General features: G+C 38.3%; 1 protein-coding gene across 1 annotated transcript in view; it reads right to left on the bottom strand.

The window, feature by feature from the left end:
• Positions 1-16,770, bottom strand: part of CDH7 (cadherin 7) — a gene marked incomplete at both ends in the record, with an annotated part of 71,235 nt that extends 54,465 nt beyond the window's left edge. The window contains one exon of the mRNA XM_084202594.1: positions 16,561-16,770. Within this exon, the coding sequence (XP_084058720.1) occupies positions 16,561-16,770 (210 nt within the window). The remainder of the gene's footprint in view (positions 1-16,560) is intronic.
• Positions 16,771-17,733: the final 963 nt, after the last annotated feature.

Genomic DNA, 17,733 nt, shown 5'->3' with positions numbered 1-17,733 from the left:
TTTCTAAGGCTTCCAGTATTTCACATGTATTGAGAATTTTCAATTTCCATAGAGAGCCCTCTGATTATCTACAACAACATGTCCTTTTGACACTATAAAGGACATTTAAAAGGTTACATAATTCAAATTCTTATGTGGTCTCTTTTGAAATTACAGCACTCTTACCTAATGATCATTTTCTTGTTGACCCCCTTCTGAGGGAGCTTTGGTTCAATGAAAATACTGCACACAGTGATCTACTTAAGAGAATACTCCCTGCTTCTGAAACATTGTGGTGAACATGAAGGTACATGAGTTACTAGAACTGTGCATTCTGTTAGCTGCAAACAAGATCAGTCATCTGAATTTGCTTGCCTCTACCTTAAATACTGTAACTCAAATGACTGCTACTATTTTCTCTCTCATACTCCTGGTGTACCATCAAACATCTCCATAAGGGATCTTTCACTCTAGTATCTGATTGTTTCATTATTGTATCTGATCCATTTTATAACTAAATCTGAAAACAATTAATTACTCTTAGAGATTAAAGTCACTGTAATACTTGCCCCCAGCATCCAGAGCTGATCTTTGCTAAGTTTCACTTGACGCAGCATGTGAACTTCTCTACCAGATTGTCTGAGCACTCTCAAAGCTTAATTGATCCAATTTGCATGTCTCATCCTGGCAGAATTGTGTATCATTTCTATCCTCTTGGAATAAGTGATCACAATCTAATCACTTTGTATACAAGACAGATGCAAAGGTTCCAGCTCCCTTGCATGCATCCATATTAAAGAAAGTCTAATTCAACAAACAATCTGATCTTTCTCTATTTTTATAGGATTACTGTCTCATTGATAGGCCTTCTGTCACCAATTGTAATGTTCAGAACTTTATACTCAAGGCATTTCCACTCTTGTCTCATACCTTCTGTGTGCTCCATTAAAATGATCATTTCATTTAAGGAAGTCTCCTTAGGGAAGTTCTATAATGCTTGGTGTAAATCAGCACAGCTCTGTGCACTGAAAGAAAGGTACAATTTCTATTAATTGAGGATCCTGTAGTTTTAGGGGAAAAAAAATACATCCCTATTCATTGGCCTCTGAGCCATGTACACTAATAGATAATGCCAAACTTATACATGTGTTAAAAGGAAAAAGTTATTTTCAGTAAATATTTTTAAAATAATAATTGCTTTTGCACATGAAAATCTTATGTTATTTTGCCATACATTTTCCCTTCAAAACTGCACAAGTTGTCATATAAAAATAATGGCATTTTAGTAAATAGTTGTGTTGTTCACAAATAGCTGAAAGTTACCTTGTGAAAATAGCACAAATAAGAGCTTCAGCAAAGAAAAGTCACAAGCAGGTTAGTCAAATTAATGAAGTGTTTACACACTTCAAATCACTAAAATCATACTTTTCTGAAGTTGACAGAAAGTTCTACTTCCTAATCTCACTAGTGATTCACTGACAGAATCTATATTCTCCACCTGTCTCTAGCTTATGCACAAGTTCAAACTGTGCTGTGTTTCTTCAGCCACACTCTTACCACATATTCCAATCTCTTGAATTCATTGTCCAATACTATCCCTGCTCTTCTGGGAGTTTGTGGCTGGCATATTTTTTTCCTATATCCTTTTAATCACTTCTTCCACTTTTTTTCTCTCCATTTATCTCTATTTGTATTTGCCCAATAAAATTCATGAGAAGGCAAACAGATTGTTCAGAGATTTTTAAAATTTGTTTTCAGTGAAGAATACTGAGAAACTCTAAAACATGTTGTTTACAGAAGTCATCAATCACCGGTGGTCAGTGTTCATGACAGCTCAAGATAAGGAATACCCTTCAGTTTGCTCTGCAGCTACTTTTAAAACTTGTGGAAGACTGGAAGGTAAAACTGGTGTATATATAAGAGACCAAAGGAACTAGAACACTCGATTAAATTCTGTAATAATTTTTCTCAAAGGTAAGGCATGCCCATTCACTTATAAAACCAAGCTTTTGTGTCCATAGATACACAAAAATAGTGGTACAAGTGAAAGGATGGTAGTTCAGCAGCAAATCTAGTGAATTCAATATTAACTGAAAAAAAAAAATGAATTAACCAACCAAGCCAATTCAAATATTAAAAAATGCATTAGGACAGTAAACAGACCTTCTATTAGTATGCAGCATGGTAAAAAGTAATAGCATAAAACCAGCAATTCCTTCCTTTCTTTGTCTTGCATTTCAGACTCAGGGGACAGGTCATATGCAAGCTGTTCATATTGCAGTCTTGGTTGAATCTTTCCCCTGGTTACAAAAGCAAGTAAAGGCCCTGCTATCTTCAGATTCTGTTCTAATTTTAAAAATGTAAGGCCCCGTAGCTTACAACAGGATTTTGCAGGTGTAAGTCAGTGGAACATAACAAATAAGTCTGTGGATCACACTCAGTTTGCTGTCTCACAGCTGTGTTAGCTCAGCAGGACTAATGGCAATAATAAGTGGGGAAAAAAATTATCACTGGAACAGGCAGGTGTAACTCCCACATAGAATTCATCTACTGAGTACTACAGTATAATTTTATGCAGTCTCTTTTAAAAGCAAATTTTCTGCTAGTCTATAAACCATCAGACACATATTAAACCATCATATTGTTTGTATGAGTTTCCAAGCCAATGTGAAGGCTCAGGGCCCTGAGCTGCCTTTGCCATGTGACAACCTACTGCTTCTTCTGACATTCCACCCTGAAGGTATTTAAATACTGAGATAAAAATTTAACAGCATTAAATGCTTTTGTTAAGCCCAAACTTACAGGAAAACATCAGGGAGGGCCTATTGATTACTGAGACATACAACTTCAGAAATATATAAAGAAAAACTTACCTTGCCTTACAAGGCATAAAGTAATGTTATCCTCTGCCAAACATTATTAAATAGTACCTTAATGTTTAAGAAAATCTACCTTATCTTATTGCACTAGTTCTGTTGCAAACCAAAGATGCACTTTGATTTTGAGCACACACTGAATGTACTGCTCATCCTCAGTTGTATCCATATTTTCACCAGATTCAAGTTAATATGGAAGAAAAAGCATCTGGTTTCACTCCATGACTCTCTACAGTGTCACACATACAATTTCTGCTGAAGTTCTCTTATCAGTAAAGGTTATTTACAGATACAGGAATATTTGATTCCAGGAAAATTTGTGATATTGCAGAACTTTTTGCTCACTCTAATAAATTTAACTCTTCTAACCTTGAAGGTGAATGTGCAGTATGTCTCCCTTCTTTCCTCCTAATTATTTTACAAATTAATTTTCCAAAAAATATAATCTGAGACAAAAATTGTTACCACATGCTGCTAAAGCCTCAAACTGTGTTCCAAAAAGATATTTGCATTTTAAGTACAATACAAAGCATGCATCAAAGAATCAGAACTGGAAGACTAGCCACTGCCTAAAACACATATGATGACATTTCAGAAGCAAAGGTAAATATCTTCCCTTTTGATATGGTATACAGATAGAGACCCTTATATTTTTAAATCAGAAGGATCTGTCATCAGGGTGGACGTCTTAATCTTTCCATCTTCCTCACAGTCTCATTTTCTGCTTGGCAGGTATTTTGGAAGCCTGACAAAGCACCTGGGCCCTCAGTCTGTATCATCCCACACATAAAGCAGTCACTGACTTCACTTTGTGCTACTAGAAGTAAAATTGCCAAAAAACCAAAAATCCAGAAAGATGACTTTGTCATCAGACTAGCAGAATGGACCATCATTGTCTACCCATCTCTGCTTACTAAAATAAGAGATGAATGGAAATTGTTCAATGTGATGCTGTGACTTAGATAGTATGGAACAGCATCTAATTTTGACAGGACATTGAAATTAGTCTGCATGAAAAAATTGTCATGCAGCCTGCAAACAGATGGGAGGAAATATAGTTACGTGAAATGATCAATGTCAAAATACCAGTCTAGAAGGAAAGGTGTCTACTAAAGTTCTGAAAACTATGGATGTCATTATTTCCATCCCTTTAGCACACAAGAAAAAATTGCTTTGTGAGGTGAGAGCTGCCTTCTGAAATGGTAGACCAGAGAACTCATCATTTTGATTTTTGGCTCTTAATTTGTAAACAGTCTGGACATGGTCCAGTTACTTCCCTGACAGGTGACCATATTTGTATCCTTCCATCCGTCTGCTGAGAGCTCAGACTTGCTTGGACTCCACATCTTCATGTTGTTTTTTACTTATCCATGCTTTATCTTGACCCAGTAATTCTTGGAACCTCTCTGTATAGCATGCTCTTCTGTCTTGTCCTCCACTGTTTGGCACTCTGCTGTTCATGTTTTAGGCTTTTTTTGAAGAAATTCCGAATTCTCTAGCTCTCTCCAGTAATGTTTTATAAGAAATATTTACGTCTTTCATTTTCTATTCATTGCTTCCTTAGTCTCATTAAAGAAGCATAAAAACTTGTTCTACTAGGTTTTGTCTTGATGATATTTGCTTTTGATGTCTTGTATCGCAGATTACCTTGCTGCACATGACATTTTCCTCTTTTGATTAAAAATGAACTTACCTTTTTTGCCTCTTTCAAATACATCTGTTAACAGACCTGCTCCCCTATATATTTCTAAAACCTGTATGTTACTGGATCTCTGGCTAACTGCCCTCCTTTTTCATCTGTGCTAACATAACCAAGTCACCTCTGCTTTCTGGAACCCATGGCATGGATTGAGGTGACCTAAACCAATGTGTGATCCATACAGATGCTTCTTTAGCAACAAGCATAGGGAATCAAGGGAAGGGAATCAAGCATAGGGAAAACAAGTGTAGGGAATCACCTACACTTAAGGTGATCCTCACCTCAGTCCTCATTCAAAAGACCATCTCTATCCATGTGGATGACAACAAGGTGATCAGGAGTAGTCAGCATGGATTCACCAATGGTAAGTCACGCTGGACCAACCTGATTGCCTTCTGCAAACTGCTTGGAGGGATGGGAGCAGTAGATGTTTTCTACTTTGACTTCAGCAAGGTTTTCAGTGCTGTCTCTCTCCACATCTTCATAGGCAAGTTCAGGAAGTGTGGGTTGGATGGGTGCACAGTGAGGATGACTGAGAACTGGCTGAACCAGAGGGTTGCAGTCAGGGCACAGGGTGCAGTTGGAGGCCTGTCACTAGTGGTGTCTCCCAAGGGTCAAAACTACGCCCAGTATTTAACTTATTGATCAATGGCTTGGATGGAGGGTTAGATGTCTCCTCAATAAGTTCCCTGACAGCACAATGCCAGGAGGACTGGCTGATATCCCAGAAAGTTGGGCAGCCCTTCTGAGGGACCTCAACAGGGGGGAGAGATTAACAAAGAGGAACTGTCTGCAATTCAACAAAGGCAAGTGCAGGGCCCTGTCCCTGGGAAAGAATAACCCCATGTACCAGGACAGACAGAGGTTCACCTGCGGGAAGGCAGCTCTTTGGAGAAGGAACCGGGGGTCCTGGTAGACAACAAAATGTCCATGGGCCAGTGCGTTCTTGTGGCCAAGACAGCCAGTGGGATCCTGGGGTGCATTAGGAAGAGCATTGCCAGCAGGTCAAGGAAAGTGATCCTGCCCCTCTACTTAGCCCAGGTGAGTCACATGGGAGTGCTGGGTCCAATTCTGGACTCCTCTGTACAAGACAGAGCTCCTGGAGCTCCATGGAGCTCCTGAAACAGGTCAAAGAGAAGGCAACAAAGATGCCATGGGGACTGGAGCTTCTTTCTTACAAGGACTGGCTGAGAGTGCTGAGCCTGTTCAGCCTCAAGAAGAGACAACTGAAAGGGGTCCTCACCAATGTCTATAAGATTCTGAATAGAGATGCCAAGAAGATGGAGCCAGACTCTTCACCAATAGAACAAGGCGCAGCAGGCAGAGACTGATGCACAGAAAGGTCCACCTGAACACAAGGAAGAATGTTTTTATTGTGCAGGTGACCACATACTGAAACGGGCTACCCACAGAAGTTGTGGAGTCTCCCTCACCGAAAATATTCAAGAGCCGTCTGAACACAATACTATGCCACGTGCTCTGGGATGACCCTGCTTGATCAGGGAAGTTGGACCAGACAACCCACTGTGCTCTCTCCCAACCCTAACCATTCTGTGATTAGATTGTTACACCTTAATCTAAATTTATTCTCTCATTGATTTCAGTTTTACATCAGGCTCCAGAGTGATAAAAACAAAGCAAAATGCTTCATTGTGTCCCTTCCTGTCTCACATTACTCTTTGGCAAACTTATTCTTCTCTTTAACTTTTTCAATCTCTGTTCCCCTGAACTAAAACCAATACAGGCTAGAATTTTTACATTTTCCTTGAATCTTAAGATAAATCTGAATTAAATAAATGTGTCTGTATAAGCAGGAACTATTTCTCAATGTGAGGTCCCTCCATTGCTTCCTAGACAAATATACACATTTGTGTATAAGCTTCATCAGTGCTATCATTCTAATTTCTGAATGTTTGCACCATAAAATCTTGTTTGACATGGCTTCACTTGGTTTGTCAGTCAAACAAATGGGAACTTTTCAAACAACTATTATTTCCATTGTTTTGGGACTGATACTCGCTCAGAAGTATGCTTGATTCAGCATAAAGATTAAAAAAAAAACCAGAAAGGCAATAAGTCTTTAAGATTCTCAGCATGGTAGTGGGCATGAATTTGCAAAGAAAGAGACAAACATGAATAGTGCAATTTGAATCTTACAATGAGAAAGGAAGCAATAGTTTCGCTTGGCTTATTTCCTGTTTAGATGAAGCAACAATAGTGTACTTTTGCTCACAGCTTTTCACTGTCAAGAAGATATTCAAAAAAAGGAGGGCATGAAAGAAAGAGCAGTATGGATGAACACAAGACTACAGTGTTGACTCAAAAGGAAAACCTTTTAAAAGTATTGCTTGGCTAAGCAGCAGCTAAGTGCTAAAGGGGGGAAGATGGTGGGAAGGATAACAGTCTAGAAATACATGAAGATTATGAACATCCAGGAGCAAGTGGAATTATTGAAACGGTTTATAATATGTAGACTATGTAGAATTACAGCCCTGCCAGTTAAAAAAGAAACAGAAAAACATGCCAAGCACTTTTCCAAATACCTGCTCTGCCCATTTAATGTGTATAGAATGTGTAAGGAAGACAAGTTAAGTATTTTGCTAATTTATGGCATTACGTTTATACCATGATTATGGAAACTTAAGAAATGACCATCTGCTTTTCCCAGCTGTGTCTGGAAACTTTTCATTGTTACAGGATAACAAGCTAAAATTCACGTAATACAGCACCTGCCTACCTTGTAAGGAAAATGAATTGCCTGATTGCCTAGTCAGCAGGGTAACAATTTGGTACCTCAGTATGAAGTGTTTAAGCAGCTTATCATCCTTACACATGTACAATCCAACTACCAGATTTTCCATATTTTGGAAGCATTTCAAATGAAAAATAACTTTTTGGGTTCAATTCTTCTCACACATATTCCACAGCAACAGAATGTTATGTCTTGTTAATCCTTAAGGTAATTTCTCAAGATTTACAGAAACAGAAAAACTAAATGAAACGGTATGACTCTGGCAATGTTTTGTGGAATTCATGCAGAAAAAACTTACATCACCTAGAAAATGACATTATATTTCTTTCTTTCTACTCAGAGAGGGCATAAGAATTTTCTGTTGCAGGTAGAATATTATGTAAGAGTGTCCTTAGTTGTTCTTAGCATATACCTTTTCACCCACACACAATGCCACAACGCATCCCTTTGGCGCTTTAGGAGCGTTAGAGTACTATACAAATGGAAGCCACTATTTCTTCAGTCTCAAAATGTGGAATATGTTCATATATGCTGCAAGTCAATCCTCAGTATTCCTCTTTCACTAACCTAGAGAAGAAAATATCAGTTAAAAATTCAATTATGAAATGGCCAGATATTTGTATTGCAACATTAATACTCTCAAACGGTCTCCAAGGGTGCATAAAACTGATCTGAAGATTCTGGACTAAATTTTCAGTTACTCTATGAACAGCATAATTTAATAATCAGAACATATTAAAAAACTTTTCGCCTTCTTTTTGAATGTTTAGAATTAGCTTCTTCTCCCAGGGGAGGACTCAGGGAAAGACAGCTTGAGACCAAGTCAGTAAGGCATATTTTGTGTTTCCTGGTACATGAGTAATGGCGCATGAACTACTGTATGCAGAAGAGCTATATCTCTCTTGGCATTCCTATTTATCTGGAAGAAAAAATAAGGCTTATTCTTTGCTATGTTTACGACTTGTAGTGTGCTACTACCATACACTGTGCCTTACACCTACACAAATAACAATATTACTTTTGCAGCAGCACAGGGCTGCAACATCACCAAATATTTTTACACTGACAGAAATGTTAATGGTGGTATTTTTTTTTCAAGAACATCTGCAAGAAATAATGTTAAATATATTCTTCAACTTTATGAACCTGCTTACTCATTTTGCTGATCAGTATCTGTTGCCATTGAGCTTCTTCATTGGCTAAGTTTACACTTGCCTGGAAAGGTTAAGAGGGTTCCCATTTATACATTGAGCTCAAATGAATTATAGCTAGCTGTTCCCAACATTTATTTATATCAAGTGAACAACCCCCATGCCTATTTTTAACTGGATAATTCTCCTCCTTATAACCTTGAAGTTATGAAAGATTAAGCATTATGACATCCTCAGATTTCTGCTCTTGGTATAGGCTGGTACTCATACCATGACCATGGTTTGAACAGTTGGGACAGAATTAGAGTTCTTCTAGAGCACACACTCCACTGCCTTTTCTAAGAGCTACTTGTCTCTAATTTACATGACAGTAAGTATCTCTTCCAGTGCAAAAGTGACAGAGAAGATGCTGGTAGCATAAGGTAGCTAGTAGTTATTCTAAAAGAACTGGGCAACTTAGTGTATTAACATCTTTCTTCTCTCATCAGCTCCACCGTTAGCACTTTGCTTAGCTATCTCTTCCAAGGAAATGCATAGTGCTGAGATAATAAGATAATACTGAAGAGATTTCCAGCACTTATCATCAGTGTATTTATGTAAAAGCTAGCTTATTTCATGCAAAGAACCATTCCTTGATTTTTTTTCAGAATCCTTAAATATATTGTCCCAGGTTCTCCCTTTAAGTGGCTAAAGTTAGCACTGAAACATTGACATATGTACACAGGTGCTGTTTTCATAAGTGATTATTGGGAAATAAAAGAAAAAAAAATAAAGAGGGGCCAGGAAATTAAGAAATGCAGTATAATATTTAAAAACAAATGTGAAGCAAAGAAGAAATTTAGCAGTAGAGTTATGACAAGGCAGCAACAGTCCTGGCAGCATTTTTGGATGGTGACACATTGAAAATACTTAATACATGAAATGAATGCCCAATGAGTCTGCAGACAGACGCTTATGGCTAACAGAAGATGTATAAGTGAAAAAAGGCAACATGAAAAAGGTAGTGTGACAGCGGGCTACAAGATGTAAAACTATAAAGCATATGCAGTCTGATATTTCGAAAGCAATTTGAAAACATCCTTTATCTTTACTCATCTGAAAGAAGATGTAGCCTTGTACAAACATAGATATTAAACAGCTCTGCACTTAAAAGTTTCAAAAAACTTGTCATCTATAAACACTGGGAAGTAAAGGCAGGAAAGAGCTCTCAATTATATGTTCATAATATTTTAAAATGTTGCATGAGTCTCATTTTCAGAAAATAAATATTCTGTCTTCGTAGAAGACAGCACTAGTGATAGTGACCCACTGTTTTCAAACTATTTTCAGATTTTGATTGACACTGTAGTTCTCTGAATTCTGTCATGGCTTTTTAGTCTGCTATTAGTCCTCGTCTTATAAGACCACTGCTTCAGAGCAGGGGTTGTGTTTACTTGCATTTTAGATAAGAAAATAATTCATAAATAGACTTCCTTAGTCTTAGAACAATGCAAATACTCACAGTTCCTGATAGCCATAGTTTTACAGTGCTGTATTTCTAATGCCATTAACACAGAACTGTGAGACAAGAGGACGGACATGAAACTGGATGCTGGATGACAGCCAGCAGGAAGAACTAAGGGACCAAGTACAATCTCTGAAGACAAAAAGGAGAAGGAATGTCAGCTGAAGCAGCATCAACTTGACTGACATCAGAGCTTAAAATCTCTTTCTTTCCTGAAAATAAGGCATTTTCTGATAAAAAGTCAAGCATACAGGAGCCTCCCATCTACATATAATTGCAAAATTAGCTTTTACTGTTGCTTTTCTATTTTGCCAGAGACTCATAAAATTTAGTTTTAAATAATACCCAAAAGACATCCAGAGCAGAGCACTGCAGGTAGAGCCTCTCATTCTGCTGAAATACAGAAATGGTATTACAGGATTACATAAATAGCATGGCTGTGCCATTGAACGAAAAATTGCCATGAGGGCTGCCTAATTTACTGATGCTGTCATCACCTTCACTAACCTTCCTCTTCTGTAATGGCACATGTTAAGGATCAATGTTCTATATTATAGAAAGAGATCAAAAACTACATGTTCTGGTTCAGTATCCAACCATAAGTCTCTCAACTCTATTATTGCTTTTAATAATGAAATTACATACAAATTGTCTTTTAGTGCTTGGGCTTGTGAAATTGTCATCACTTTAAGTCCCTGGCATAAAAGCCTCTCTAGTATCCATTCAGCTATGAGAGAAGAGGACTTCCAGTAAAGAGGGAGAGAAGAAATTGCAGTGTAGCTATTCAGGCTGATGAAATCAACCAGGAAAAGGCAGCAGATTTTAGGTTATCCTTTTGGATAATTCTTCCTGTGTGCCTTAATCTCACCATTCTCCCCAGAGACACTTTAGCCCTGCATGCTAAGGAGAGAACATTTGGATTGTCAGTCATTTCTCAGTTATTCAGGGTAATCCACATAAATTATAGCATGGAAATAGCACACAAAGCCCACTATCCAGTGAGCTATCCAGGGAAGAAAAGTGTGTGATACTGGGACTGGACAGAACAAGGTGAGATAGTAAAGTCATACATGTGCAGTACAACTGAAGCATCACTTCCCCAGGACCTATTCAACACATAAAGCAAGTAAGCAGGACTTAATTATTTTGGCTGTTCATTCATTCATTCCATTTGCAGCACTTGCAGTAGGAAAATACTTGGCAAGAATGGCATGTCCCATTTTACTTAAAAGGTCAACTGTTATCAGTTTTCATAGCACAGAAAAGTAAAGAGTTCCTGAGATGGGTGAATATCAGAAATACAGCAGACTTTCTTTTTCCCTTCCATAAATGGCCTTCTGGGAGTATATAAAACAACAGTGCTTCAAAGATTATGATAAAAGTAAAGATAACACAAATAGAAAGTGAGGAAAAAATACAACAAAGGGGAAGTTTCTTTCTGAGTTATTATGCTGTCTGCTTTCCACACAGAGGCCACAAAGATGAAAAATAGTTGGTCTGAGTTCAGTGTGTCTGAATGGTTTCCTAAACTTCTTGGGCTGGAAAATGAACAAAAATCTGCAGAGCTGTGGGTACTCTCAGCCAGGAGCTTACTTGCAGAGCAGACATGAATATTTACCTTGCACAGGATGCTTGGAGGGAAAAAAACACAGACTGAAGCTGAGCACAGAGCCCTAGTCCCTATGGGTGCCTCTAGAAGCAGCAGGAGGGTCAGATCCCTCCAGGGAATTGCACCTGACTAACCTCCTTCTTCACTATGTGCAAGTGAGTCCTTTTTACCTATATTTAGCCTTTGGTATATCACCCCATGTCCTCTCCATTTCCCAAAACGCCTGTAAAAGTCCCACAGTTCAGTCTGAGTTTGACTGAGGGGCCAGCACCGCCACAGTACTCACTGCCTTAAAGTATTTTAGCAAAGACACTTATTATCCAACTCAGTCAAAATTCGTCAGCCGCATCTGAAATTGTCAGGCTATGATTCTATGAAAAGAGCAGCGCTGCTAACTGCATCTGTATGGCCTGAGACAAGGTCACACCACAGATAAATATAGTATGTGAGTAAGTCTGTCACCTTATTGAAATATTCACCAACACCTTTGAAAAACAAAGCAGTATCCTCCCCTATCCAGCCTCCTTCCCTCCAAAATGAGGAGACTGGAAAAAACCTACCCACTCTCTATGCTAATAATAACATAAACTTGTTATATCGGTGCTTTAAAAATCCATCCTTCCTGTAAGTTCTCTTAAAACTTTTAGAATCTGCAAACTCTCTTAAATGACATAATTTTTTCAGGAAAAGCTTAACTTCATTTCTCTTTTCACATGCACCTCATTCTGTACTACTCCAGGAAATAATAATGCAAATATTAGCTTTTATGCACTTTTGCCCATGTTTGAAAATTGAATCCAACAGGTTTATTTACCATAAAATAGTCAGACAAGGCAGGTGAAATTGTGTTGGAAGGCAATGACTGTGAGATCTAGGAAACTATAGGCTCTTAATTCACTCATTTAGCCATTTTTCTTGATTTTACAATCTAAAAAATACAGGTTAGGACTTTTGCTTTACTTTCTCTTACATTATAAATAAAAAACAACACTCAGGGAATCTTATGAGTTCAAAGAATTATTTTTGAGAATTACTAATGAGCCTCTCAAAGTTACATAATAATTTATTGGGTTTGTGCTCGGTCAAAAGCCTCTGGTTTTTATTTTCAGTCCTTCATATGTTAGTGAGATCTCAAGGGAAGAGTTCAACTCAGCAAAAAGCTTGAAACTGCCCTGTAACTATACCTAAATTTAGAGCCATTGGAAAAGGAGAGATGGTTTGGATCCTAAAGAAAACAGTGAAGCCAGCTATCAATCAGCATCTCACATGGAGTTCAAAGATCTGTTTCCCTTCTTCAGGTTTGTTTGTAGCTTCTTTTGTTTGGGTTTTTTTAAAACATTTTAATAAGAAAAATGAAATTATTACTGGCAGAGATTTTGTGTCATTATAAGGCTTTTGATGAGACTGACACTCTTGCAGCAGAAGACAGATTAAAACAAATAATAATTTAAAAAACCCCAACCTATCAGACTAAAAAAACCCCAAACCCTGGACGTCTGATAGTTATGTAACAAAACAAAAAAAGTACCAACAAAATGTTCAAGTTCTACTTTTACTGTACCCCTTTTTGCCAATGTGTACCCATGGAAACTTCAATTACAAGACCGTATGCAACTTTTCAAATATTCAACATAATAGCACATTCAACAAAAATTTTCCTAATTTTAGGTGTTTATGTTTCAAATCATTTAAAACTGCTCTATACTATTTTTTTTTCCAAATGGATTCCATTACCATAATTTACAAGGAAAATACAGAGTAAGGCATTTTACAAAAACATATTACCAAGCAATAGTAAACACTTTCCAGAAAACAGAAGCCAGCTATGCTTCCAGCTCAATAAGCATCACAGTTAACTGCCTCACCTCCTACATGGCATGTCTGGAAGAGAACAGCGCCTATCCAAACAATTTTAATGCCTTAAACAGTTAAATGCTTCAACCCTTCAAGTGAACATAACATATGCTGCGCTGACCGACAGAAAAGAATTGTACATGGTTCAGTCCACAATCTGATTACATGTTAAGCACCTCCCAAGAAGTGCTCAAAATTGCATCCAAGATTATTAAAATTCATATCATAGAGAGGAAGGACCTAAATTTTAAAAGAGGGGAATAAAAAAAGGCACCAAACTTCTGTCACCTCTGACTCCTATTAGAATGAAATTAATGGAACTCCTCCAGAGGTTTCTCCAGAGTCACATGAGGAACAGGCCCTGCTGCCTCAAGAAAAAAACACATATGCATTTAGGAAAATGAAAAAAGGATATCAAGAAAGAAAGCTGCAGTAAACCTCAGGTATAGATGTGAAGCCTTGTTAAACAAACATGAAAACACTGAAAAATTAAGGGAAGGACTTGTTTTACAGAGGTGAATAGGAATCCTACTGCATTATTTACAAGGAATAGGGTTTACTCTGCATGATCATGTAATTAAAGTGTCAGCATGCAGACACCCAGGAGGACAGAGCTAGTGCTGAACATGGAATTAACATTGGTATTTCACAACTCTCGAATGATTTGCCATGTAACCCTAACATCCCCCAAATGCTGCCTTCCAACTTGAATTGCCTAGGGCTTTGTAAAATTGAATAGTGGCAGGGAGACAGCATTCCACATTACAGCTCCATTTGCTTGAGTGTTTCTGAAGCTTTTTTATCTCACAGCCCTTAAAAGCTGGAGGAAGGTCCCTTCTTCCTGGACGTGCAGTTAGATTGGCACCCTGCAAAGCATCCTGAACGCAAGGCAGCGCAGGGCTGGCCTCCCCAGAAGCGGAGCACTCTGCAGAGTCTGGCTGCTGCTTCCACTTCATTTGATGAGAAAAGTGAGTTATGAGAGCTTTTTGCTTGCTGCAGCTTCCTCACCAAGGGAAAAAAAAAAAAGAAAAAAAGAAAAAAAGAGGAAAAAAATCCATCCTTCCTATCCAAATCTTTGTTTTCTCTGTTCCTACCTGCCTGCAAAGGATTTGAAACAAGACCAACAATGTTTTTAAGAGGAGAAGAGGGGGACGAAGGTGACTGCTGCTCACTTCAGCCGCACTTGTAGTGGCCCTACACATAATATGTTAAGACACAGAAAGAAATTCACTTCTTCACCTTTTTGCTCCCCTGTGAGGGAATATGGCCTCGGTCATGATTGCACCTCAGGAGTCACACAGTGAAAAGCCTCTACAGTGAGGAGGTTAGGAACTGGGCACATCTTATCTTACAAGATGCTCAGCAAGGACTGTGTTTCCAGGAAGATGGGCTTCTTTTTGTAAGTGAAAATTCTTATCTGCTTTTCCTACAAAATGGATTGCTGGTACAAATTCCTCAGCCAACAATTCATACTGCTGATACAAAAGCAGGCTGGGCACAGAATGTTTCAGGGAAAAAAAAAAAGGTTGTGTTTTGGAAGATATCTGCTTGTGAATGCTAGGACTCTTGCAAAGGACGGGAAAGAGCAGACTGTGAAACTAAAAATAACCACATGCATGCAAATATCATGTACTACAGCACTACCACAGCATTTTTGGCCATAATATAGCAATCGACTGAATATGAGAATTACTACAGCTCAAAACTAGTCTTCACTCAAGTATTTCAAGATGCTTCTTTTCCAGGAGAGAAATTCAAATTTGCAAGCCACACTTCTTTTTTTATCAGTAAGAAAGAATGCCAAATAGGCCATTTCCAGAGCCACAAGAGAAACTCCAATGTGGGGACAAATTTGCCTAAAAGCCAAACCCACACAGGCAACCAGCAGCTGTGTGGCATCAGAATGGATACTGCTACATAATGTAAAACTTTACCAAAACTTTCAAGACCACTGTAATGTCACCACAAGATGACATTTCTGATTCTAGCACACCTTTCATAAGAGTTCAATTATGCAAAGTACCAGTCCCAATTCAGAAAAGCACCTAAACACAACGATAGCTGCAATCATGAAAGCAGTTCCCTATTTAACTTGATTATTCCGTTGGCATGATTAAATTCTAAGTGCTTAACTGCATTAACACAAACATCAAGGTTTTGTCTCAGTAGGATGAATTAAGAAAGCTGAAATTCATTGCACTGGCATATATTTGAAGCAGTGGATTTCAGATTACTTCATCTCTTTTTCTGTAAGCGTGCTGTTGTGCCAAAAGCTGTCACTCCCTTGTTTTCTATGCATTTGCTGTATTTTAATGAGAAACTCTATTTATTGATTCTGATATTACCGAGAAAATGGGTTTTCCTTTCAATAAGATGATTACACATAAATGTTACAGAGAAACACAAGAGGGGGTTTTGTTTTGTGGGCTTTTTTTTCCCCTGCATAATTGCTGAAGGCAGCGCATTACCCACTAGCACAAGGCAGTAAATGAGCTGAGTCCCGGATTCACAGCTGTGCTCAGTGTGCTCCATGTGCAGCGACGGGCGCTCAGAAAGAACCGTTTGGGGTGCCTGGATGTAAAAGGGCTGGCTCTCTACTGGACCCATGCCCATCTGGGGCGAGGTAAAGCCACAAGGATGTGCTGTGCACAGAGGACAGCGAGGCCCCCAAGGTGCCAATCTGCCAGCCAGGCAATGTCAGAGAAAAGCAGTATTGCAGACGTGCCCTCCTTTTCACTCATCACACCCACAGACGCCTAATGCTTTCTCTCTTGCTTTCAGTAGGGCTGAGTTTTAGGGAGCAAACAATATAATACAGAACTTCTTTTCTGGGACTAGCTGTTAACTCTTAAAAAAGAATACTCATCATTATGTTCCTGTTTTAAAACCTAGTATAAGTAATAAATATTTTCTTCCTATCAATGGTGTCGAAACACTTTCATTGCTGTACTCTGTTAAACAAGCAGTGCTAATATGTAGAGCTCTTAAAGAAAATTGCAACAGGAACCTTGCATTCTTACGAGAATGCAATGTGTTGCTGTTCTGGGCTAACAGAATTACAATTTTTAGATTGCATCATATAAATACATCAAAAAGCAAGCATCTGCACCCTCCAAAGTTTATTTAAATCCCCTACCTTTCCTACATAGAGTGGGTCTGTACCCATGTATTCTTCCAGCACAAAGAACTGATTCCACACCCAGCTGCGTTTGGTTCTCGTCCTCCCTGATTGAAAATAGGGCTTTGACCTGGACCTTGTGATCTCTGCTTGATTCATCCCAGAAAGACACAGGAAAAGAGCTAGTATCTGAAGAAAATGGCAAAACTCCACTTTGCCCAACTTCATCTTTCTTTTTTTTTTTTTTTCCTCGATGAAAGCAAAAACCTTGACCAAAGCAGGCACAATTCCAGTTGTCTCAGTAGCTCTAGCCTCCGGCAGGGTGTCAGCTGGGAGTCCAGAGGTAAAAATCTGCAGAGTGGCCGATTGGAAGATGTCACCACTGCTGAATAGCCTTCACCAAAGAAATGGTGCAGTGGGTACCTATCCAGGAAAAAGACAAGAACTGTTGTCAGAATTTTAATTTTTTTTTGAGAATGCAAATTCTTTGCAGCTTTCACATCATGCATTGAAAGCGTTTATTCATTACTTTTCTTCTCATCAACACCAATGAGTTTACATAAATCTCTCCAAGTTTATAGCAAACTTCTTGGATGGCATTACTACTGCTGATACAACTGTACTTATAGCTATAAAATTTTCTCCTAAATGTTCTCTTAATACACCGGGGGTTTTTTCAGTATAAATGCTAAAATTGTTGCTCTTTAAAGTAATCAGAGTAAGTGTAGTTATTTACAGTCATTTGGTTTGATATTTTCTCTTCTGTCTGCTATGGTCTGCTTTACTTGCCATTACTATGATATAATTACAAACCAGCTAGAGGAAGCAAGTTTTAATAATGGCAGGGATATATCCTAGATTAACTCGCTCCCATATAACTCAAAAATAAAATGAAGGAGCAGAAGATGCATCAGAACAATTTGATTGATTCTTAGTCACAGTACACCAGATGCTATGATTTGTTCTGATCTGAACCTGACCTGGTAAAAAGCCCTGAGTCTCCCCACTCAATTTCACTACATTCCTAAAGCAAATGTCAGGCACTGCAAGAAACATGTTAGACTACTTTATATATTTATACAGGAATATGCCCAGAAAGATCAGAAGATAATGTCATTTTGTATTTTCAATGAAACCTAGACTTAATTACAAATTATTTTCCAGAATTAACAAATGTAAATCAGTTTTTAT

The sequence above is a fragment of the Fringilla coelebs genome (genome assembly GCF_963513975.1).
Source record: "Fringilla coelebs genome assembly, chromosome: 1".
Lineage (NCBI taxonomy): Eukaryota > Metazoa > Chordata > Aves > Passeriformes > Fringillidae > Fringilla > Fringilla coelebs.
Note: the sequence above shows the minus strand (reverse complement) of the source record. Positions and strands in the feature narration are given on the sequence as shown.